Consider the following 23,364-nt stretch of genomic DNA (forward strand, 5'->3'; position numbering starts at 1 on the left):
CGGCAATCAAAAAGAATGAAATCTTGCCATTGGCAACTACGTGGATGGAACTGGAGGGTATTATGCTAAGTGAAATTAGTCAGAGAAAGGCAAAAATCATATGACTTCAGTCATGAAGACTTTAAGAGACAAAACAGATGAACAGAAGGGAAGGGAAACAAAAATAATATAAAAACAGGGAGGAGGACAAAACACAAGGGACTCTTAAATATGGAGAAGAAACAGAGGGTTACTGGGGGGGGGGGGGGGGGGGGGGATGGGCTCAATGGGAAAGGGACATTAAGGAATCTGCTCCTGAAATCACTGTTGCACTATACGCTAACTAATCTGGATGTAAATGAAAAAATAACAATAATTAACTAATTAATCAAATTTAATTAAAAAAAAAAAGACCGAAGGTGAGGGAATCACATTAAAAAGGAGAAGAAGAAACGTACAGGTTTTCAAACCGAACAGTAACGCCTCGTCTGTCTCACAGGACTTCGCGGAATCTGTTTGCTCGTGCGCTTGCTCAACACTCTCTGATAAGCAGCCACTACACCCGACAACTTGCGCTCGTCTCTACACATACGAAAATAAACAGGGCACAGCCTTGCCCTCTAAAACCCTCGCAGCCTTAGAGCAGACTGTAAACCCACGGCAGCAACGTGGTGTGTGAGCACTGTAACAGCGAAATTACAGATGAACAACCGCGTACCTAACAGTTACTGAGCATTTACTAAGCACCAGGCAGAGCTCTAAGGCCCTAACGTGCGTCGACTCGCATTTTCCACAACAGCCCCAAACGTAGGTACTACCTTCTCACTAATGAGCAACAGAGAGGTTACGTATTTGGTTCAAGTCCACATGATGAGTGGCAGTAAATAACGCTGCTTGGATTTGAACCCTATTAAGATTTGGGACCCCACACTAGGAACGGCTGTGCCGTGAGCTAACAGACACTCAGAGACCAGAAGCACCAGAGCGGGAGGGACGATCGGGGAAAACGGCCCCGAGGAAACAACCCTTGCACTAGGCCTTGACGAATACCTAGGAATCTGTAAGCGTATGACGACGGGGCAGCCATGCCAGGTAGAGGGGACGGAGTGTGAGCACAGACAGAGTGCAGGGAAAACCAAGAGGACGACAACGTGCTTGGTGTGGCTGCAACCGAGGCAGGCAGAGGAAGAGCCGGACGGAGGTCAGGATGGAGAGAGCCGGGCGCATTAGGCTGAAGAGCTCAATCTCACGGTAAGGGGACCACGAGGCCGCCGGAGAATATCGAGGGTGGAGGGAGCCAGTCATTCCCGATCTCTGTCAGCGCTCGAACTGGAACGGACTGACAAATCTCTTAGAAGATGTGCCTCTGTACAGCTGGAACCCCTTCTCCAGTGTCTCTGGGACACACACTGGGGATGGGAAACTCCTGTCTTCTGGCCGGTTCTGACAGCAACGACTCTCTTCTCCACAGAACGAAAGGGAACGCGCCGCCTTCACGTCACCACCTGTGGGCGTGCGGAACGTACGCGAGCCCTGTGCCCCCAAACGGCCCACGGACCACTGAAAACAGTGATCGTCTGGCACCGAGTCTCCCTCAGCCAGTTTTCTATCTCGTACGGCTTTCGTCTCATTGCCACGCTGCCTGTCCCCTGGGGGACCCTCCAGTTCAACATGACCTCAGAGCGGAGCTTCTGAAGTCTCACTGGCCGAGCCGCTGGATGAAGCACGTTTCATGTCACGCCCCCGTGTCCATAATGTTGACACAAAAGTATCATGAAACGATGGAATACTTTCTCTGATCAGATACAAGGTGCTCTGATCTTTCCTACTCCATTCTGATCTGTTTAACGTTTAATATGCAAATTAACACTCACTAGACACTCACCAAATTTCTAGCGGTTTGAAACTCTACGCCCTGGAACGTGGGGCCCAAAACCCAAGTGGGTACACTAGGTCTGGCCCTAGCTGTGCAAAGGGGATGAGTCCACTTTGATCTAAAAACGGAGCAGTGCCCCCTACTTCCAGGGGCCAACACCCATCTCCAGGCGGTCGGGGACGCGGCCCGCAGTCTCCCCGTCCTCCTCCCCCGCGTCAGGCCTCCTCCTACCACACCCGCCCTGCTCCGCCAGCCACAACGTAACCGCCCAGGCAGCACCCGAGTACAGGCCCTGGGCCACGCAGCGTGTGAGAAACAACGAGGGCAACACAGTGAGACTAAGAGGAAGTCTGGAGTCACGAATGGCGCCAGACTCGCCGCCTCTCCTCCGTGAGCCTGGGACAAAACTCTGGGCCCCGAAGTCTCAACCCCTCTTCCTGCTCAGCCTGTCCTCAGAGCTTGCCATGAGGATCCAAAGGTTTCAGGAACAAAACCACGCCTGGCAAAGTGCAGAGAACTGTCACTACAATCTAGTACCCACCTCGCAGACGAGAGACACGAGAGTGCACTGGCCGGCTGCACGTTTCTATCCATCTGCCCTGGCCTAGGGCAACACGGGACGGGGCTCAGACCGATCCTGTTTAACCGCCTGAACCAGCAGTGGGATCAAGACCATGGTACACACAGCAGACCAGAACCGGGGCAAGGACCAGAGGGCACACGTCAGGCTCCACACAAAGGTGGCACACTGGTTCCATTTGGGAGAAACATGCTTGCATCAGAGTTCTGGATCTGGTCTCAGTACTGCCACCTGCTGGCTGAGAGGCTCACCTCTCACTTGAAGCCTCCCTTTGCCCATCCGTGGGACAGTGCTGCAGCCGCGTCTAAGTGAAGTACTCAAAGGCTTAGTCCACAGAAGACGGAGCACACGGTCCTAGTGCAGAGCTGGGACCAGAGAAAAGTGACACCAGAAACAGCAGCAAGCACGTGCCAGGCACTGTTCCAGGCGCTCTGCGGGAACTAATTCATTTAACCCTCAGGGTTACTAGATAAGGGAGATACAGGACCGGCAGCTGAGACGCAGGGTGCTCGTGTGAGTCACACGGCTTAGGCGTGGTGGGACCAGGACTTGCCCGTGCGCAGGCTGACCCCAGGGCCCAAGTCTGAAGCTCAGGGCAGTGGAACGGGCGGACTTACAGAACAGCAAGCTCACTGACGCCATTAGTGGACTCACTACACATCTGTCCAGGGTGTTACAGAAGGGACCCCTTTACTGGGGAAGGGGAGGGGACAGGTTGCATGCAAAGGCTACTAAGCCACCCTGCCCCCCGACTCTAGACTAGATGCCAAAGGAGCGTCACTCCCAAACTCGGCCACACTCTCCCACGCGAATTTATCTGCACATGCCACAACTTTCCACTCTATCCCTTCCTTCCTTTGCCAGGCAAATTCTTCCGGCCTCTCAAGCCTTGGTTTGGTGAAGCCTTTCCCAAACTCCATGCTGCTGTTAAATGCTCCTCTGTGGATCCTGAAAGACTGCTCAGGGTGGGGCAGAGGGCTACAGGGGTCGACGGGAGCAGAGGACAAAATCCCCACACATACGAGAAACTGTGAATGGGCTTGTCTGGCTGAAAATACCAGGAGATGAGCGTGGAAAGGTACGAAGACCTAAAGGTTAGCCCAACATTTGATTGTGAAAGCAATGGGGAGCCACTGAAATTTCTACAGTAAGACAGCACCCGATGAAGTGGCATTTCAGAAATCCGGGAAATTAAAACAGAGCTCCTCCATATAGCTCTCTGAGACCAAGAATTTCTCCGGAAGAAGCCAACGCCATCATCCCCGACCCAGAAAAGCACACAGCGCCAAAATAACCTCCAATTCTGCCAGCACCCTCCCCTGCCGCACTGCCTCTTCACCACCCATGGCCATCGCTAACGGAAGGCTTCCTGGGTGCTGCAGCAGCAAAGGCAGGTGGGTGGGGGCCTCGCAGCCTAACTGCTGAACGAGGCCAGGCAGTGAGCTCCTAAGTGCCCAACGACGTGTACAGAACAGGAAACAAGGGCCTCAAGGGCGGGGCTGAATCAGAAGGACACAAAAGACATTTGTATCATGTCACAAGAAAAGCTTGGTCCTGACCAGGTGACAGGGCCAAGGCAGGGAATCTCGAAGAACTGAGAGAAGCAAGGTCCACACACAGGACAAGGTGGGTGTCCCACCGGCTAGGGCACAGGGCTCGCGCAGGTAAGGGCAGACGGGCTGGCCTGTGGGCTCCAACCCGCTCCGAGGAATATGCACCTGACTTTTCAGGCAGTAGGGAGTCCCTGCAGGCTCTGAGCTAAGGGTCAGTGGTGCCCGCAGCCTGCTTCATCTTCACGGTGCGGCCACAAGAATCTAACCCTCTGTGCCCTGAAAGGGTAGAGAATGACATCTGCACAGTTCTGTCCGCATACTTCGTGGGCTCAGGGCCACTCTCAATTAGCTGATTAATACTGTTGACACAATGACAAATGGTATTTTTCTCTAAATTTCCTCTAAAACCCAGCAGTGACTAAGAACCTTTTTAAGTTTTCACTAAAGCTATATTTAACTGTTTCCTCAAACATCAAAAAATACATCACCGTAAGGTGACAGATTGAAGATAAAACACAAGGCTGGAGAATGAGGGCAGCACCATATTGAATCTGTTGACTCAACGTGAGGTCCCTACAGGGGAGAACACCCACTGAGCCCTGGCTGTGAGCCGGGGCCGTGCTAAAATGATAAGTAAATAAAACCGGTCCTTCCCTCAGATTTACAGCCCAATGAATTTCCCAAAGCACCAAAGTGAGTATGTCAAATTAATACAGTAAGACCCATTCATCTCAATTCCCCCCTAACAGCCGACTGCTGCCATTCTGTGTTCAGCACCTCTTCCTGCCCTGGACTCTACGCGATCTTCTGCAAGCCTATCATGCCGAGAGCACAAACTCGTCATCTCTAATCTCTGATGTCAAACAGACATTTAATTTTAACTCTACCGCTCTTCTGCATAGAAGTCAACTAGATACCGCTCCCTAGAACAGACCGAATCCTTCCCCATGGACCACACCTACCACGAGAAAAGGTATGTCACACTGTAAAATGATAACGCTTCAGACTTTGGTCTGTAATACAGTTCCAGCAACTTCTCTAGGACACCACCTCAAGCAACCAAGGTCGTGGGAATGTGAAGGCAAGGCACCTGGGTGGATGCAGACGGCAATGCAGACTTGGAGCCCAAGAGCAAATACACAGCTCGGCAACTCAGCCGTGTGATAGGAACGTATGCCAATGAACCTGCTCCACTGTGCTCGAGGAAGAGAAATAACTCATCATTTTAGTTGCTACCACAAAGACATTTTATTATTCTTTCACAAAAACCCTTACACTTGTATGGAAGTATCAGAATACATTTTCACCAGCTTAAGGGGAGAATTAACTAAGACACAGAAATGTCTCCACACTCAATTCAAAGGACAGACTCACCTTAAAGCACAGAATCACATACGTGGCTAACACGTAACTCTTGGGATATTACTAATACAATTACCCTGTACTTATGGACAGAACAACCACTGTGAGCTTATCCCAGTCAGGTTTTTATTTTATTTTTTTTATTTTTGAGAGTGAGAGACTGAGCGTGAGTGGAGGAGAGGCAGAGAGAGGGGGACACAGAATCCAAAGCAGGTTCCAGGCTCCAAGCAGTCAGCACAGAGCCTGACGCGGGGCTGGAAGCCACGAACTGCGAGATCCTGACCTGAGCCAAAGTAGGTCTGAGCCACCAGGGCACCCCCCAATCTGAATAAGCCTTCACATAGAGTCAGACCTGCTCTCTTTCACTAACCAGTGCTAACCAGTACAGAGGGAAAGTCACCAGATTTTAGTATCAAGCAAAGCCCCAACTATCCCCACACCCAATCTAATACAGCTAAATAGACTTCAAGAAAAATACACCATGCTTTTTCTCAAATTTGAATTATCCTTGCCAGGCCTCCCTTAGCACATAGGGGAGAATTAAAGAATTAAGGCTAGGGGCACCTAGGTGGCTCACTTGGCTGAGCGTCTGACTTTGACTCAGGTCGCGATCTCACAGCTCGTGAGTTCGAACCCAGCATCGGGCTCGCCGCTGTCATCGCAGAGTCCCCCGGCCCCCCTCTCTCTGCCCCTCCCCTGCTCACACTGTCTCTCAAAAATAAATGCAACATTAAAACAAAAAAAGAATTAAAGCTTAAGAGGAATGATGAGACTACAGAATAACAATCACAGAGAAGCAGGTCCTTGAAGGAGAAAGGGCACAGGCTTCAGCGACAGAAGACTCACACTTGAGTGTCACTACCCAAACATAACTTCCAATCTTCTTAGGTGAGTCCCTGAACCCTGCAGAGTCTTCAGTCTCCTCCTCAGTGTGGTGGCTGCTGTCACCCACCGGCCCTGCACGGCTGGCCAAAGTCACCAGATACCAAGTGTTTGAATACATTGTAGACAAGGAGGGAGACAGTTACACAGAGGTGAACGAAGACTTCCCGACACGTATCTTGTGACTTCGGTCTACGGACACTCAATGCTCTATGCCACGGCCCTAGATGGTACCCGGGATTTTTACAAAAACGAGAACTTGCAACATTTTACAAGTCACCAGTTCTTACTGCTGTGCTTACAGCTCCTTAATGTTTATTTTTGCCACATAGGTGACTACTGGGACTTTGTGTTTCATAACAGGAAGGTACCACCATTCGGTTTTTCCTCCCGGGTATTTCTTCAGTTACAGGGGCGGAGTGACCTCCGGATTTAACTATGCTCAATGGTCCATGGATCACCTCGAAGGGATCTAAGTCCTCATCGAGCATAATATTTTTGACTTTCAGTCACGGAAAGTAAAAGAAAGAAAAGACATCACATACATCAGACTAGGAGGCAACAATGCGGCAATTTCCTCACTGGAACAAGGAGATGACCCTGTATCTCAGGCAGGTCTTCTCTCCCAGGACTCTCCAGACGCCAACGCCCAACAGGCTAAGACACACCTCCACTTAGCTGCCCCATGGACACACTGAGCTCAGCATGGCCAAACCAAACTCATCTTGTCTCGGATCGTCCCCTCCTGAAAAGGTTTCTGTTGTCAATAAACAGCACTGTCACTTTTCTGACTGCTTAAGCCAGTAATGCTGGGGCCATCCTTGATTCCTTTCTCCTTCTAACCCTCCACTCGGACTCAGGACTGCCTGTCCTACTTCCTGCACACCTCTCAAAAGTGTTCACCACGGCCTCCAGCTGATCTGCTTGGATCCACTTCTCCAAGCAGCTCTACACAAGGAAGCCACAACCATCACGCACCCTGCTTAAAACTCGTTTCCAAACTCCCGTTTCACAGAGGCTGCAAAGGACTCCCCATGGGCTGATTCCTGCCTACTCCTCTAGCCTTGCTCTCTCCTTCAGCCTTCAGGAACCGAGCCACATGAGTCAAAGACTACCAATTATCATGTGATATCTGCTCTCCTCTTTCACAGTAATTACATACTTATTTTTCAGCAAATTACATGGCCATGAAATAAAAATCTCGCCCATTCCCAGCCTCCCTTGCAGCTAAGCGTGGCCATGTCACTGGGCTTGAGCCAAGGGGATGTGAGCCCTGCCCTTAAGAAAGGAGATATGGCCCTCTCCTTCCCTTTTCCCTTTCCTGCTGGCATAATGTGCAAAGTGACAGCGGAAGGCATCACTTGGGTCACTAAGTAAAAGGTGCCTGTGGATGATGACAGCACAGGAAGATGGACGGAGCCAGGTCCCCGATGACTGAAATTGCCACGTCAAAGCTGGACTACCCACCTGGACTTTTCCATACGAAGCCTGTTTACTATTTAAACCACCAACGCACGGGCTTCTCTGTCCCTTGAAGCAGTTTTGCCTAAGCCTCATTCGTCACCCTATTCTTCCAGACTCTCCATTCTCTGGACTTTGGTGCACGTGATTCCCTCTGCCTGAAACACTGTTAACCCTTCTTCTGATCCTTGCCTGCTTTCGCCCTTCGACTCTGAGCTGAGATGTCACCCTCCACATGAGTTTTCCTTGGCTTCCCAGAGGAGATTAAATACTCTTGCTATTTTTTTTCCCTGCACTTTCCTTTGGCTAATACTCACCACACCTGTAATTGCTGGGCTCACGTGTGTCTCCTTCGGCGCTAAACACCCTTTCAGAGCAAGTACCTGCTTTTTCCACAGTCATCCAGCAGCCTGGCACTCAGCACACGTTCAACAAACATTTGCTCGGTGAACAATGCCACAGCCCTCGAGTGACCTCTGGACAACACCCTGAGGATTTCTTGACCTTACATTACAGGGCTCCTGCCAGCTCCACTCACAGCTCTACTCCTGTCACTCTCAATGTAAATACTCTCCCTCCATTCCCTTCTGGACGATTCCGAAATGTGCCAACTCCTTCAACTGATCTGCACGGCCCTTTCTGGGACCACTTCATTTTCTCTTAACACGCCGAGAGCCAGAGTGGAAAGTATTATGTGAACTCTTGAAATTAAGAAAATATATACATGGAGACCCTTCACTAACTAATATGATCACATTGTCAAGAACTGAGATATCTTACAGGTACCTTCTGAAAGAAAATGTAAAAAACACACAAACCACAGTATCTGAATTCTGACTACACACAGTAAACGTTCTCAAAATACTTTAAGAGCCTCTTGTTGTAAAGCATACATCACTTTTTAACGTCATTACAACTAGCTGTCGGTTTACTGCTTTATATACTCACCCTTCACCGACACTGAAGATTTTACATGGCTTACTCATTTTCACAAAATGAGCATCTTTTTGTCATAGCGCTGTGGAGTTAAAGAAATAGGGTCCCAAGAAGAAGGCAGTGGGACGTAAGACAAAGAAACCAGAAAAATCAAGGGATCTGAGTGATAGGTTGCCAATGACTCAGTGCACGACCCTGGCTCAGTTCTTTTTAACTCCACAATGAAACGGTACAGGTGATTCCTAAACTCTCTTTGAAGAAACAACATTGTTGCCGTATCAATTGGCTGTTAACCGTTTACTAGAGATGATGTTGGTGACTTAGGCCAAAGGCTGTATAATTACAAGTATCTACAGGAAACCTGACATTTGTCTATCAGTTTCAGGTTACGCGGAGGCTTGAGTCTAAAATACGGTTCTTCAACTATCTGGAAACAAACGTGTACTTTGGAAACGCTAGTTTTTGTGCGACGAGAATGGCTGCTGGAATGTGAGATTTTCCACTGGGTGTCAGTTTCCTCCCACATTTGTTAGGCGCCCACACTGGATTCGGAAGGTGCTCTGGTCAATAAAACAGAATGGTTTTCTGTGTTCACTGCCACTCCCTCGATCCCTATACGCCTCCCTTCCCTTACACTGTCCCGGAGCCTGATAAGGGAGATCCAGAGAGCAACCGATCCAGCGTCAGGCCAGGGCACAAATGTCTGTACTACCACATGCAAAGACATCTGGGCTTGGCTCGTCCAGTTCTTCCAAGCACGAACGGCCTAGTCTGGGCTTTCCGCACCTCTAGTAAAGGTTAAAGAGATTCGCAGCCGTCCCCCGGAGTGTCCAGGCTGGAAGCGAGCGCCCCTTGCTCCCATCCTCCGAACTTGCGGACCTTGTGGGTTCCTGCCTGGCCCGTCTAGAGCCGCACCGCCCACCTCTTCACGCCCTAGAGGGCGACCGCCCTGCCCCCGCCCCCGCGGTCGCCAGCCGGGCCTGACCTCCTCGAACTGCTCGCCCGAGCAGCCGGCGCCACGAGCCTCCAGCAGCTCCCGGAACTGCTCCAAGGTGACGGACTCTTCGCCGCGGCCCAGCCGCTCTTCCAGCCAGCGCAGCAGCGCGCCGTGGTGCCTAGACACCAGAGACTCGCAGGGCGGCGCGGGCCGCAACGCCGCCGCCGCCTCCCGCAGCCGGGCCGGCTCCAGCAGCGCCGCGGCGGGCGGCAGCGCGGGCGCCGCGGGGCCCGGGCCGGGGATCGTGCCCGAGTCTGCGGCCCACTCCTGGTGCGGGCCCCAGCCCTCGCCACCGGCGGCGGCGGCTTCGTCTTCACTGCTGTGACTCGGAGCGTTCCCCATGGGGTCTCCGTCTCGGGCGTCCGGCTCTGCCGCCGCCGCCGCCGCCTCCCCGCCTCGACCTGTCAACCTCCGGCGGCACCCGGCGGGCGGGGACAGGGAGGGGACGACGACGGCGGCGGCTGGAGCTTCCGGCTTCGTCGCCGTCAAGCGAGGACTGCCGTCGCAAAGGCGCCGTCAAGCGGATTCTACCAGATGCCGACAGACAGCACGCGGAGGACAGAGGGTGGAGCCCCGATTTCCGAGAGGGCGAGTGCGTCCTCGCGTCTACGTCATGCCGCAGCCGCCTCTGCCGCCATTTTTGTTGGGGGCGGCGCCCGGCGCGGCCAGGCCCTCCTCAGCTTCCTTACTCGGTGTCTCTCCACGTTCGCTGGCTACGCTGAAAAATGACTGAAAGGCATCGGAGGCAGGGAGTGACCTTTCGCCACAGCCTTTTCCCCTTCAGTCCCCCGTTGTCCCTTTGGTGACGCGGACGGGGGCGAGAGGGCGTCGCGCCGGTGACGTCGCAATTGCGTCGCCGCCATCTTGACCGCGGATGGCTGGGCGGCCGCTGGCGAGGAGCCGGGGCCCTGCGGCGGCCTGGATGCCGGGGCTCGGCGGGCGAGGGCTCTGGCTGGGCCTGGCGGCGGCGGTGGCGGCAACGGCGGCGGCGGCGCGGTGGCTGGGCTGGTGGAGCGGCCGCGCCGGCCTTCGCCTTTTCGTTCCCGAGGAGCTGGCCCGCTACCGCGGCGGCGCCGGGGACCCGGGCCTTTACTTGGCGTTGCTCGGGCGCGTCTACGACGTGTCCCCCGGCCGGAGGCACTACGAGCCTGGGGCCCACTATAGCGGCTTCGCAGGTATCAGCGAGGCGGCTCACGCCTTTTTCTGCTGCGACGCGGGCCCGTAGCCGCCTCTGCGCCGTTCGCTCGTGCACTCGTTCGTTCGTTCGTTCATCCATTCCCCGGCCTTGGTGTCCCCACGTTCCTCACACCGGTGCGGGGGCCGTGCTCCGCTGCATCGTCTCTCTGGTCTCTTTGGCCCGGTCGGGGCCGTGGCCGACTGTCACCAGCCTGTACCTACCCCCCACCCCCACCCCCACCCCCGTCTGTCCCATCCGTTCTTAGCGGCGTAGGTTCGAGAAGCAGGCCTCCTGCCTCTCCAGTTGCCTACCGGCCGCAGCCTCCGAACACCTGCTTTGTGCCACACTGCGTGACTCAGGGCAGAGATGAGTGAGACCTGTCCCTGCCCTCAGAGTTCCCCGACCCATTCCAGCCGCCTCCTATCCCAAGGAACCTTTCTTTGCTCCCACTCCCAAGTTCCCCCTGAAAATAGTAAGTTGTTCTCGCTTCTAGTACAGGTGCGCTTGTCTCCGTTAAAGGTTATGAGGTAGGAACGCACGGCACGGGTCTGCTCAGCTTCACAGCTCTTCAACAGAGCTGCGTATATGTTAGGCCTGGAACGTTTGTCGGATGAAATGTATTGTTTTACAGTTGAGGGGATTGACGAATTTGCCTGAAGCCCCCACAACTAAGTGCTGACAGGCCTTGGGCCAGGATCTCCAGCCTCTTTCTCTGAGAGATGCTGTCCCCCCAGCCCAGAGGGATAACCGCCTCCCAGATTAAGGAGGAGAAAAAATGCTGAGCTTAAGGCCACTGACGGCTGGTATTAAGTAAGCATTTCCATTTGTCATAGTCTTGGGGAATGGGGAAGCCGCGTCTGGTGCTTAAATACAAGTGACTTCCGTGTCTCTAGGGAGAACTCCGGGAACCGGAAGCATCCACCGAGCAGGAATTGGGGTCAGTCGGTGTTGCCAGGCAGGGAAGGGACTTCCCCAGAGCCGCCCCGTGACCTAGAAGCAGAGCTGGTACTGGAGTCAGGGTTCACTTGCTGTCAGGGGAGGGGCAGTTGGTGGCGCCGGGCCCCGTCACACCCCTGTTGCAGCTGCCCTGGTGGGAAGCACAAGTGTGAGCATAGACCCTTTCGTCTCTGGGGTGGTTTTCCCCTTGCAATGTGTCTACAGTCTGCTGAGTTCCTTTGTGCCCGTTACTCGTCCAACATCCCTTCCTTGACCACTACTGTGCAGCCCGCCTCGTGCCGGGTGCCGAGGAATCAAATTAACTTAACGTTCCCCACCACCCACACAGTCTGGGAGGGTCTAGCAGATATGTTCCTTTATTCATTTGTTCGTCCAGTCAATATTTTTATTATGTGAAGATATAATCACATAATACAAAATCCACCCTTTTACACCATACAACTCAGTAGTTTTTAATTTTTTTTTTTAATATTTATTTTCGAGAGAGGGAGAGAGAGAGTGCGCACTCTAGAACGCAAGCAAGGGAAGGGGCAGAGAGAGAGAGGGAGACACAGAATCCGAAGCAGGCTCCAGGCTCCGAGCTGTCGGCACAGAGCCCGACGCAGGGCTCGAACTCAGGGACCGAGAGATCATGACCTGAGCTGAAGTCGGCCGCTTAACCGACTGAGCCACCCAGGCGCCCCTCTTAATGTTTATTTTTGAGAGAGACAGAGACAGAGTATGAGCAGGGAAGGGCCAGACAGAAAGGGAGACAGAATCCGAAGCAGGCTCCCAGGCTCTGAGCTGTCACCACAGAGCCCGACGCGGGGCTCGAACCCACGAACCGTGAGGTCATGACGACCTGAGCTTAACCGACTGAGCCCCCCAGGCACTCGTCGTTTTTAATATAGTCAGAAAGCTGTGCAAACATCTTCCCAATCTAATTCCAGACGTTTTTATTCCCCCCAAAGGAAACCCCCATATCCACTGGCAGTCCCCACTCCTACCCCCCAGCCTCTGGCAACCACTGTCTACTTTCTGTGTGGACGTTTCACGTGAGTGGAATTATACGCATGGCCTTTTGTGTCTGGCTTCCTTCACTTAGCACAGTGTTCTCAAAGTTCCGCTTGTATCGTCATGTATCAGTACTGCATTCTGCTTTATGACCAAATGATACTCCATTTTATGTATGTACCACATGTTGTTTATTTGTTCATAATTTGTTGGACGTTTGGGTTTCCATTTTTTGCCTGTTATGAAGAGCACTGCTGTGAACATACGTGGACACACTCGTGTGGACATGTTTTCAGTTCTCTTGGGTGTATACCTGAGAGTAAAATTCCTGGGTCATGTGGTGACTCTTGTGTTTCACGGTTTGAGAAACTGCCACGTGGTTTTCTCAAGTGGCTATATCCCCACCACTGGTGTATTAGACTTCCAGTTTTTCCACATTCTCGCCAAATTTGTCTTTTATATTGTCTTTTTTTTTATCATAGTCAGTGGCTTTGATGTCATAGTTCATCGTAGTTTTATTTGCATTTCCTGAATAACTAAAGGCGTCAAACATCTTTCTCTGTGCTTGCTGACCATTTGTTTATTTTCATGGAGAAATGTCTGCTCAAATCCTTTGTCCATTTTTTAATTGAGTTTTTTTTCTTATTGAGTTGTGAGAGTTCTTTATAAACCCTGGATACTAGACCTTTATCAGACCATGATTTGCAGATATTTTCTCCCATGTCATGGGTTGGCTTTTCATTTCTTGATTGTTTACTTTAATGCACAAAATTTTAAATTTTTGATCAAGTCTAGTCCGTTTATTTTTTGGTAGCTTGTGCCTTTTGTGTCTCATCTAAGTAACCATCACCTAATACAAGATCACAAAGATTTATACCTATGTTTTCTTCTAAGAGTTTATACTTTAGCCCATATATTCAGGTCCTTGCTACGTTTTGAGTTGACTTTATATATGATGTGTTCTTTTGCATCTCGCTATCCAGTTGTCCAAGCACCATTTGTTGAAAAGACTCTTCTTTCCCCTGGGGCACTTGGGTGGTTCAGTCCGTTAAGTATCCTCTTGATTACAGCTTAGATGACGATCTCACAGCCCTGAGGTCTAGGTTCCAGGCTAGGGTTCTCTCTCTCACTCTCCTGGGCCCCTCTCCTGGCTGCGTGCACACAGGCTTTCTCTAACCAAATAAATAAATAAACATTAAAAAAATAACTTCTTTCCTCCCCTGAATTATTGAAAATAATTATTGATAACTGACTTATTGAAAATTGATTATAAATGCATGGGTTTCAGATAGCCAATATTTATTGATAATTACTAAAGATTAGGCCCTACCAGACACTGGGGAATCAATCCTGAGTTTGGTATGTTCTCTTCCCTGATAAAACTTGCAGACTAGTAGAAAAGACAGACATTAAATAGTTATCACGTAAACAATTAATTATTTTTGTGACAATGTTAAAGGGAAAACACACTTGTATTACCAGAGGCCCTAACCTAACGGGGAGGAGAGAGAGGAAGAGAGCACAGTGGGCAAGGCAGGATTGGTGGCTGCCAGTGTAGCGCCCTGAGTACTGTGTTAAGGAATCTGGATATAGTTCTAGGCTAAAAGGAAGCCGCTGAGGATTTTTTTTTCAATTTTTTAAAGTTTGTTTATTTTGAGAGACCATGAGCGGGAGTGGGGCAGAGACAGAATCCCAAGCAGGCCCTGCATTGTCAGCGCTGAGCCCGACATGGGGCTTGATCCCAGGAACCGTGAGATCACGACCTGAGCTAAAATCAAGAGGCAGACGCTCCACCGACTGAGCCACCCGGGTGCCCCAGTAGCCCCTGAGGGTTTTTAATCAAGAGAATGACATCGGTTCATGTTTAAAATACCAGTGTAAATGATGTATGAAAAACAGTAGGGAAGGAACAAACGTAGGGAGAGCTGCTAGGGGTTTACTGTAGTAGTTCGGATGAGCGACAGTGGCCACTTGGGCCAGCTTAGTGGCACACAGAGAAAGACACACGGATAGAAGAACCACTTAGGAAGACACTCAAGGGGGCGCCTGGGTGGCTCGGTTGAGCGTCCGACTTCGGCTCAGGTCATGATCTCACAGTTCGTGGGTCCGAGCCCCGCGTCGGGCTCTGTGCGGACAGCTCAGAGCCCGGAGCCTGCTTCCGATTCTGTGTCTCCCTCTCTCTCTGCCCCTCCCCCACTCTCACTCTGTCTCTCTCTCCTTCAAAAATAAACAAACATTTAAAAAAAAAAGGAAGACACTCAAGGACGTGAGGGATAAAGGAGGTGTTGCAGACTGCATTTCTGCACTGAGGAACTGTTTGACATTTACCGAGATAGGAAACACTCGAATGGCTGCAGGTTTCCTGGGGTGGGGGTGCTCGTTGGTGTAGTGTGGACATTTGAACTCGTGACACTTGTAAAACATCTAAGGGGCATTGAGTAGACAATTGGATACACCGGTCTAGGGCTGAGGAGAAGTCTGGCAATCCTTGGCGTAGAGGTGGTTGTGAAACCACAGGAGTGGACAGCAGAGGAGGAGGCAAGAATTGATCCCTACGGCTGGTAGGAAATAAGCTAGAGAGGGAGGAGGAAGGCCAGGAATGTAGTGTCACGGAAGCCAGAAGACACGTTAATGCCGCTGAAGGTAAACAGAGAAGATGATGAGCGCCAAAATACGTGTCCAAGATCCGGGAGCATGTGTCCCAGAGGAGGGGAGACGAGCTTTTCTTGGAGATGCAGAGTGGCGGTTGTCGGGTGTTTCTCAGAAGATAGGTTCTGGAGTCGCTGCGGTGCCAGTGATCTGCAGGTTGATCTATGTGGGCCCCTCTCTCCTGCAGGCCGAGACGCGTCCAGGGCGTTTGTGACAGGGGACCACTCTGCAGCAGGCCTGGTGGACGATGTGTCCGACTTGTCGTTTTCAGAGCTGCTGACGCTTCAAAACTGGCTGTCGTTCTACGAGAAGAATTACGAGTTCGTTGGTAGGTATCCCACAGGCCATTTCCGTAGATTCTCTTCAACGAATGGGCTTGCAGTTTTCTAAAGGGTTGGAGTTCAGGGGACTGGACTCGAGGTTAAAATCCGTAAAATACCCATGGATCTTTCACCTTAAACTCTGGTGGTTAGTGTGGCAATGCGTCCCAGAAGGACGTGGCTGGGACACCGGTTTCCCTCACTCTTAATCTTGGGAGAAGATGGCACAGCCATTCAGTTTGGCTTCTGTTTGCCCCGGAGCTAGTGACTGCCTGCACCACCCTTGAACAGCCAGCTCCAGGCGCCTCGCTGTGCCCCAGGCGTCGGGCTTCAGCACCCCGTCCGTCAGGAAGGCTTGAAGCCTCAGTTTGTATTCCATTTTGACAAATACTGTTTTATTTTCTTCTGTAAGGAGACAGACAAACATTAGTCTGTGTCCATCCTGAAGGACCCGTCTCCCGGGTAGAGGTCAGGCTAATCCCACGTTTGTTAAAGCCGGTCACATAGGGCACCGCACTTGCTACTTGTGATGCTTGAGGGAATCACCTTTTAAACAGACAACCAATGGTGTCCTAAAGAAATGTTAGACTCTAAACACTAGATGGCTTTGTAAACACTGGACATTGGGGGGTTGGGCTCTTTTCGTCCCCTGCAGCCCTGACCTCTCACTGTAACCCACCTTGGACGCAGCTGAGCTCCTGAGGGACATCGGTGTCACCTCACCACCAGGACGGGTCTCAGTTGGAGGCATTCTTTCTCTGCCCCTAATACCTCTGAATATGTGCTCTGTCATTACTACCCGGGTCACCTCTTCTGAGAACCTTGCCATCTGTACTAACTCCTCTGCTCCCTCCACAGCTGACTGATCAGGCCTTTCTTCATACCATCCACATTCTTTCTGTTTCCAGTCCCCACCCCACACTCTTGGTGGGCTCTTGTCCTCCCAGCCCGCAGACCCCTTCTTTATTGTCACCCAGTCTGCCCCGGGTCATTCCCGACGCCACAACCGTGTCTGGCCTCTGTTCCACTGAAGGAACTGACCTCCCTGCAGACCTTCAGGAGGCTGGTGGAAACATTTTGGTTAATAAGGACAAGAAATCTCAACACAAAACAATAAAGACAGAGCTCTGAGAGTGGGCAAAGGGTGCCAGAGCAAACACGTCATCCTGACATTTGGGGAGCAAACTGATGTGTTTGTGTACATGAGCGAACCAGCCTTGTCTGAAGAGTGTTAGTGTGCGTGTGAGGGCAGGGGAGGGATGTGGTCTCGAGAGGCTTCAGATAGATTTTAGCTACAGTCGGCGTCTATCTGAATACCTACGATGGATAAGCTGTGCTCCGTCCTGGTGGGAGCTGGGCCAGCGATGAGTTGGTGCAGCTCCTGTGCTGTTAGCTCGCTCGATGGGCCGTGGGCCGTGTTAGGCTCTTTAGGGGCCCAGAAACCCTCAGGCCACGTCAGAGGATGAAGGTTCACTCTGTGCTGCGCGCACGGAAGTGAAGACGGGAAGCCACCTTGGCAGCCACGTGGCCCAGCTGCACGAGCAGATGAGATCTCTTTTCTTTGTGTTCTGGATACAGCACTGGTGTGGAGACCCAGCCGGTGGTGACCACCATTCCCAGGACACGGCTCCCACAAGTCTTTCTCTGTTGCCTCTATTACTGTTGCTCTCTGTTGGGGTCTCACTTCTAAAACCCACCACGACGGGCTGGTCGCCTTGCACGGAGACCCTCTAGGAGAAAGTTTTCTGCTAGGCCGACTCCTAGGCTGCAAGCCTGGTCCCGACCCTCCGTTTGTTCTAGTAAGCGTTTAAGATGAACGTTCCCTACGAAGCTGTTGTGAGTGCTGGGGTTTCACCGGTGGGAGAGACGTGCCGTAAATAAGGAAACCGATGACGCGTTTCCAGATAGGGCTGTGTACGACTAAAACCAGTGTGATGGGGGAGGGGCCTGTGGCACCTTTAGAGCAGACGGTCGGGGAGGCCTCTAGGAGGGGCTGGGAGTGAGGGGCAGTCACACTGAGGTCTGGAGAGAGAACGTTCTAGGCTGAGCAAACGGCGGTGCCAAGGCATGGTCCGCGAAGAGAAAGAAGCCCGTGTGCCGGAGCTTGCAGCACACGAGGGGGGAAGGGACGGATGTGTAGCCTTGGAGGCCTTGACAAGAAGTCTGTGTTTGATCCATGTGCTCCCAGAAGCCACTGGAGGGCCAGACCAGGCATGGAGGTGACAGGACGTGACTCGTGTTTTATGAAGATGGCTCGGTTGCTTTGTGCAGGAAGAACAGTCGGGAGGCATGGACCGAAGTGGACGGAGCAGGTGGGAGGCCACCGCTGGGGTCCACAGTTCGGGTGAGGCTGGGGGCAGTGGAAACGGGACGGGCAGAATCGCCGTGTCTTTTAGAGGTCGGACACGAGCAGAGGGAAGTACGTGCTGTATTGGAACGGAGTGGCGGCTCCTAAGCCAGGTCACAAAAGTGACGTGAACAGAACCGAAGTCGGGCTGAGTGGACCCGAGGGGTGGCCCGAACGCTGGGCACGCGGCACACAGCTGCCACTGGAGTCCGGGCACAGCGGGGGCAGGTCATCCCTTTGAGAGTACTTTCTGCTGCTTGTCCTTGGTGCAGGACGGCGGGACTCGAGAAAGCCCCTGCCCCGAAGGACAACTGACTGCTCGGGCTCAGGCCCACAGGCCCACGCACCACTCGCTGGCTCTTCTGAAAGAATCTAAAAGTGCACCAAGGACTGAGACCGAGCGGGAAGAGGGTGGTGGGTGGAGAACGTGAGCCCTAGCTTCACGGGCCCCCCAGCCACTCAGCCTCCCGTGTCTCTTCTGGGAGTGGGGACCCCAGCTCCTCTCCCATAGGTGCTTAAGAGGATTCGCAGAACGGTGGCAGTGTGAGCACAGCGCCCGACACGGAGTAAATGCTCAATAAATGACTTGTTCGTAGTTCTCCCGGACAAAATAATTGAACGTGGGGAAGAACCGAGCCACAGAAATGTTACCTGACCAGCCAGCCGCTTGTCTGACAGGCGCCTCGGGCACTGCGGGGCACGGAAGGATGGGTCACTCGCAGCGCCGCCCTCGGAGAAGCGGCGTCAGCACGTGAGGCGAAGCCAACGGCCTCCCTGCTAGAGGCGTCCGCAGCTAGAGCAGGGGTCTCACCAGACACTAAGGAGTTCTCAGTCCGCAACCCAGAAACCCTGGGGACTTACACTGCACCACGGAGGTGAGGCGTTTACTCGTGCGTCCCTCCCGCGTGACTCTGACCTCCACTCTCCCGTCACCGCAGGAAGGGTGATAGGAAGGTTCTACGGAGAGGATGGCCTCCCGACCCCAGAACTGGCCCAGGTGGAAGCCGTGATCACCCGGGGCGCGGAGGCAGGCCGGCGGGCGCTGGAGGAGAAGCGCAAGTTCCCGCCGTGCAACGCCGAGTGGAGCTCCAGCAGGGGCAGCCGGCTCTGGTGCTCCCCAGAGAGGTAAGCAGGCTCCCCTCGTGCCCTCTCCGCCTCCCTCCAGGTCGTCTTGCTGGGACTCGGTGAAGCCGTGACCCAGCTGTTCCCCCAGGGGGACTTTTCAAAGTCCACACGCTCTGGGTAGCAATCCTCGATGCCGGCTCCGTGCTGGAGCCTCCTGAGGACCGACATCGCTGACCGTGAGGGACGGCTGGGACCTGGGCCTGTGTTCTGTTTGAGCTCCCCAGACACCCTGGCCTGGGCGTGGGAAGGCCCGAGTGCCATTGCTCGCTTTGGCCTGTCGACCCATCCGAGCGAGGGCCTCCTTCCGTTTCCTCCGCACACTTCACTCCTGCCTACAGGAGACAGGGGTGAAGCGGTGGGGGACGGCCCCTGGCGGCAATGACCTGAGATGCCGTCTTAAAGACGCTACAACCTCTGAGTGACTCGAGGAAGTGCAGCCTTTCCCGCAGGAATAACGTGAGGTGAGCCCGCTTCGGGTAGATGCCGCGGGGATTATCCCGGGTTGTTTGAGGAGCAGGAGACAAAACGTCTTTTTCTGCTCTGATTATCAGGCCAGCCTGGACATAAATGCACTTGCAGCCATCAGCCCCCTCGGCTGCGGTGCGGAAGAGGCATCCCCCACGCACCCAGCCTCAAGGGCCTCCCAGTAGGAGCCCAGCTCTCCCTGGGAAGGGTAGGGAAGCCACTTCCCGGAGTGCTAACCGTGTAGATTCCCTCTCTTCTGCGGGAAGAGGCCTTCTTGCCCTGCTTACGGCCGACTCCTTGTGCAGAGAGCAGACAGCCAAAGCCACCCGCTTACCCTGGGCCCGGGCCGGCTCAGTTCACCGGAGGCAGAGGCACCGTGGCCAAAGGAAAGTTCCCGCCGTCCAGTTCTGAAGAGACACGGCCTGCCCACCTGAGGGGACAGGCTGGGACACGGGGGCCTGAACGCAGGGGTCCCAGAGAGCAGTGGTCCCCTGGGAGGCTGCCTCCCCCGCCCAGCCCTGTCTTTGTGGCCCCTTCTTGCCCTAGTGCCTTCCCCACGCCTGTGCCTCGGCCCCATCTGTTCATATAGGGACTGGGTGTGAAGTAAGGGTCCCTGGGAGGAAGGAGGCTGGAAGGAGGGCATCTCCGAGCCCTGACAGCCTGTTCTTGGGGGAGCCACTAGCAGGGTGGTTTCTAACCAGGTCCTGGTCCCAGACACTGGGATGTACACGGGGCACCAGGTCCAGACTCTCACCTTCCTTGTGAGCCCACGGGGACCGGCCCACGCTGGGCCAGAGCGCAATGCTCCACCTCTGAAGCCCGGTGACACCTAGGATGGGGCCTCTCGCAGGGTGTGACCCGTTAGCCTTGGGTCGTAGCCTCGGTTGCCCACCTTCAGCCATGAGCCCCAGACCCTAAGATGGAGACACGGCCTTGTGCTAGGATTGCAGCGGGGAGTGGAGAAGAGAATCAGGTCCAGACACTGCTTCTGGAAAGTTCCCAGGCCAGTGGGGGAACACCTGCCCCTGGGAAGGCACGGGACTGGATGGCGGACTCTGCCCACGGCAGGGGATGCTGGAGGAACTGGGAGAGTGTGAAGGGCCGGGGGACACAGGCTGCAGACCACCACCTTGGGAAGACGCCACATCACTCCTTCCCCCTCCGCAGAGATCCCGCATTCACGCTAAGAGTCCCCTGTCCTTCTGTCCCTAGCGGAGGTGTGAGCAGAGACTGGACCGGTGTCCCCAGGAAGCTGTATAAGCCAGGTGCCAAGGAGCCCCACTGTGTGTGCGTGAGAACCAGCGGACCCCCCAGCGACCAGGCTCAGGGCCTCCCTGTGCACACAAACCGTGGGGACTTGGATCACCCCAACCTGGAGGAGTATGCAGGCTGCCCCCCACTGGCCGTCACCTGCTCCTTCCCACCGGGCTAGTCACAGACAGCCCTGCCTGCTGCACTCACTCGTGGCTCCCGACACGAAGCGGAGCGCCTGGAAGCATCTGCCCACACTTCTGTGCCTGGGACCCGGCGTGGCGGCCCGCCTGCCCGTCCGTGCCACTTCTCCCCCAGACCCGCCTGCCGCCTTCGTCAGAGCCCTCAGAGGCCAACCAACCTCAAAACTAATGGGACTGCCAGGCCAGGAAACAGGCTCTGGGCTCCAACAGCATCCTTCCCCGCGGCCGGTGAGGGCGCTGGGGGCACTGCAGAAGAGGGGACACATCTTCCCTTTGTGACTCAGACAGGCACACAGGTCCAGAGAAGCCATGTAAATTAACACGTCAGCGTAACTCCCAGTGTTCCCCACTGGTTAAGCTTGTGACCCCTGACTCTTAACCACTTTTTGTATGTCTGAGACCCCTGCCCGGAGCCACAGCCACAAGTCTGAGCCACTGGTCTGAGCCCAGTCAGTACCACGAGACAGGACAATAAAACCAGGGAGGCTGGTTCTGGAAGTGGACGGGCTTTTGCTTATACGGAGGCAGTAAATCCAGAGGCCTCTGAACAAAGCAACAATTTGAAGGGAGGATATTCTCTTTTAAACGCTTAGGTGTGGGAGACGCCCACACCTGCGTAAAAAGTGGTTTCCCACCCCGGACGCCTTTCCCAGGGGGTTGTGCGTCCAGGGCGACCTGTAATTCCTGGGCCGACCCGACGAGCTTCGTACCCCGGTCGAGCCGGTGGGGGAGGAGATTCCCACCTTCAGGCGAGGCCATGGAGCCTGGTGCTGTCCCAGATTCATGTCTCTCTTCCCGGGTCTCCTGGTCCCCCCAGCTCTTCCTAAACGTTCGCCGTCCTTCGTCATTAACTCGCTAGCTCTCCAGACCCGCCCACTAGAAAGCGGAGGCTGCCTCCCCTCCCCTGGCAGTAGGGGGCACCTGGACACCCCACGACCACCCTCGCTGCCCCCTCCTGCCTCGGCTCTTCCCGAGCGTGCGGTAAACCCCGGCTTCCCTCCAGTCACGAAGGAAACACCACTCTGTAGCACTGAGCTACTTCCCGCCGCAGCCTTGAAAGCCGCCCCTGCTTCTCAGCCCCGCTCACCCCGCATCAGTCGCCAGCTCGACAGCAGGGCAAATTCTGCACTTGGCAAATCCCACAGCCACAGCCTTCCCGGACCCGTCACACTTGAGGGCCTCAGTGGAACCCTCCCTTAGTGCTTGCCTGATTCCCTTTTCTCCCCCAGGAGCCCCTCTCGGCCCATAGGCTCCCCAGAGCACTTCCGAGGCACCCAGACTCCACATTTCCGGCATTCAGTCTCCTCTCCTCCCTGGTGATGTCCCCGTGGCCGTGCACACCCAGTCACAGCAAGTGAGGACCCCAGCAGCCATCCAGGATGCCTTCCTCTGCTGCTCTGCTCCTCCCACCCAACCCCCAGGTCCCTGGTTTCCCCGCCCTCCGCGTTGCTGCGAGCAGTCCCCCTGGATGACCAGGGTGGCCCCCACGTCCACTCCTTGGCCACTGGGACCCTCCAGCCGTGGCTCTCCTACCATCACTTCGTGCACGGCTCCCTCCGGCCTCCTCCTAGCTGCAGGTGCCTGCGGGGCCTGCACCAGGCTGTGCTTCCTCCTGTGCTGAGCTTGTCCACCTCTGACCTCTCCACAGCTCTGCTAAGTCAGCACCTTTTGGGAGCCTGTGCTAATGTGGCCCGTGACAGCCGCCTTCTTTCTTACTCATGAGTTTCCTGTCCGCCTTCCTCCCTGGACAGAGACCGAAGTTACCCAGCTTCGTGTCCCACACCCACAGTATCCAGTGCATACATAGTAGGTGCACAGAGTTAGCCCTGAGTTTGTAGATGAGGCAACTCAGGCGCTCAGAGTCTAATAAGGGCACAGAGCAGTGGAGCTGGGCCTCGAACTCCAGGTTCCTATCCTGAGACCCACGCGGCCCTTGGGCTGCATGCCTGCTGTCCTTGCTGGTGGGAACAGCCACTGATCTGGCCCCCCGTGGTCAGCAGCTGTCTACGGGCACCTGTGTACCATGGGGTGGGATGGGGGCAAGCGAGGCTCCTGACCTCGGGGATTAACAGTGTGGGGCAGGAGGCCAGCTAGAGCCCCAGAGGCCATCCTCGGGATGGGAACGAGGCCCAGGGTGGGTGCCGGGTCCACAGGAGTTCAGACCCCTCCAAAACAAACTGAAAATGGAAAGAAGCAAAACCAGGCCCCCTTACTGTCACCCCAGCCAAGTGTGGCCAGAGAGGGCCCTGGG

General features: G+C 54.3%; 2 protein-coding genes across 5 annotated transcripts in view; one reads left to right on the plus strand and one right to left on the minus strand.

Annotated features, from left to right (window-relative positions):
• The window catches only part of ZZEF1 (zinc finger ZZ-type and EF-hand domain containing 1), a 110,340-nt gene extending 100,176 nt beyond the window's left edge, over positions 1 to 10,164 (minus strand). For 2 of the 4 annotated variants that reach the window (XM_043582702.1, XM_043582701.1), the window contains exon 1: positions 9,615 to 10,164. In XM_043582702.1, the coding sequence (XP_043438637.1) occupies positions 9,615 to 9,968 (354 nt within the window). In that variant the 5' untranslated portion in view covers positions 9,969 to 10,164. The remainder of the gene's footprint in view (positions 1 to 9,614) is intronic. The other 2 variants (XM_043582704.1, XM_043582703.1) reach the window with 1 other exon arrangement.
• A 96-nt stretch (positions 10,165 to 10,260) lies between these two features.
• Positions 10,261 to 21,611, plus strand: LOC122484769 (neuferricin). Its single transcript, XM_043582707.1, has 4 exons — positions 10,261 to 10,801; positions 15,590 to 15,730; positions 19,008 to 19,194; positions 20,872 to 21,611. Exons 1-4 carry the CDS (start codon positions 10,501 to 10,503, stop codon positions 21,089 to 21,091), a joined length of 849 nt encoding a protein of 282 aa, XP_043438642.1. The 5' UTR covers positions 10,261 to 10,500; the 3' UTR covers positions 21,092 to 21,611.
• The last annotated feature ends 1,753 nt before the right edge of the window (positions 21,612 to 23,364 follow it).

This window comes from Prionailurus bengalensis, chromosome E1 (assembly GCF_016509475.1).
Source record: "Prionailurus bengalensis isolate Pbe53 chromosome E1, Fcat_Pben_1.1_paternal_pri, whole genome shotgun sequence".
NCBI classification, from domain to species: domain Eukaryota; kingdom Metazoa; phylum Chordata; class Mammalia; order Carnivora; family Felidae; genus Prionailurus; species Prionailurus bengalensis.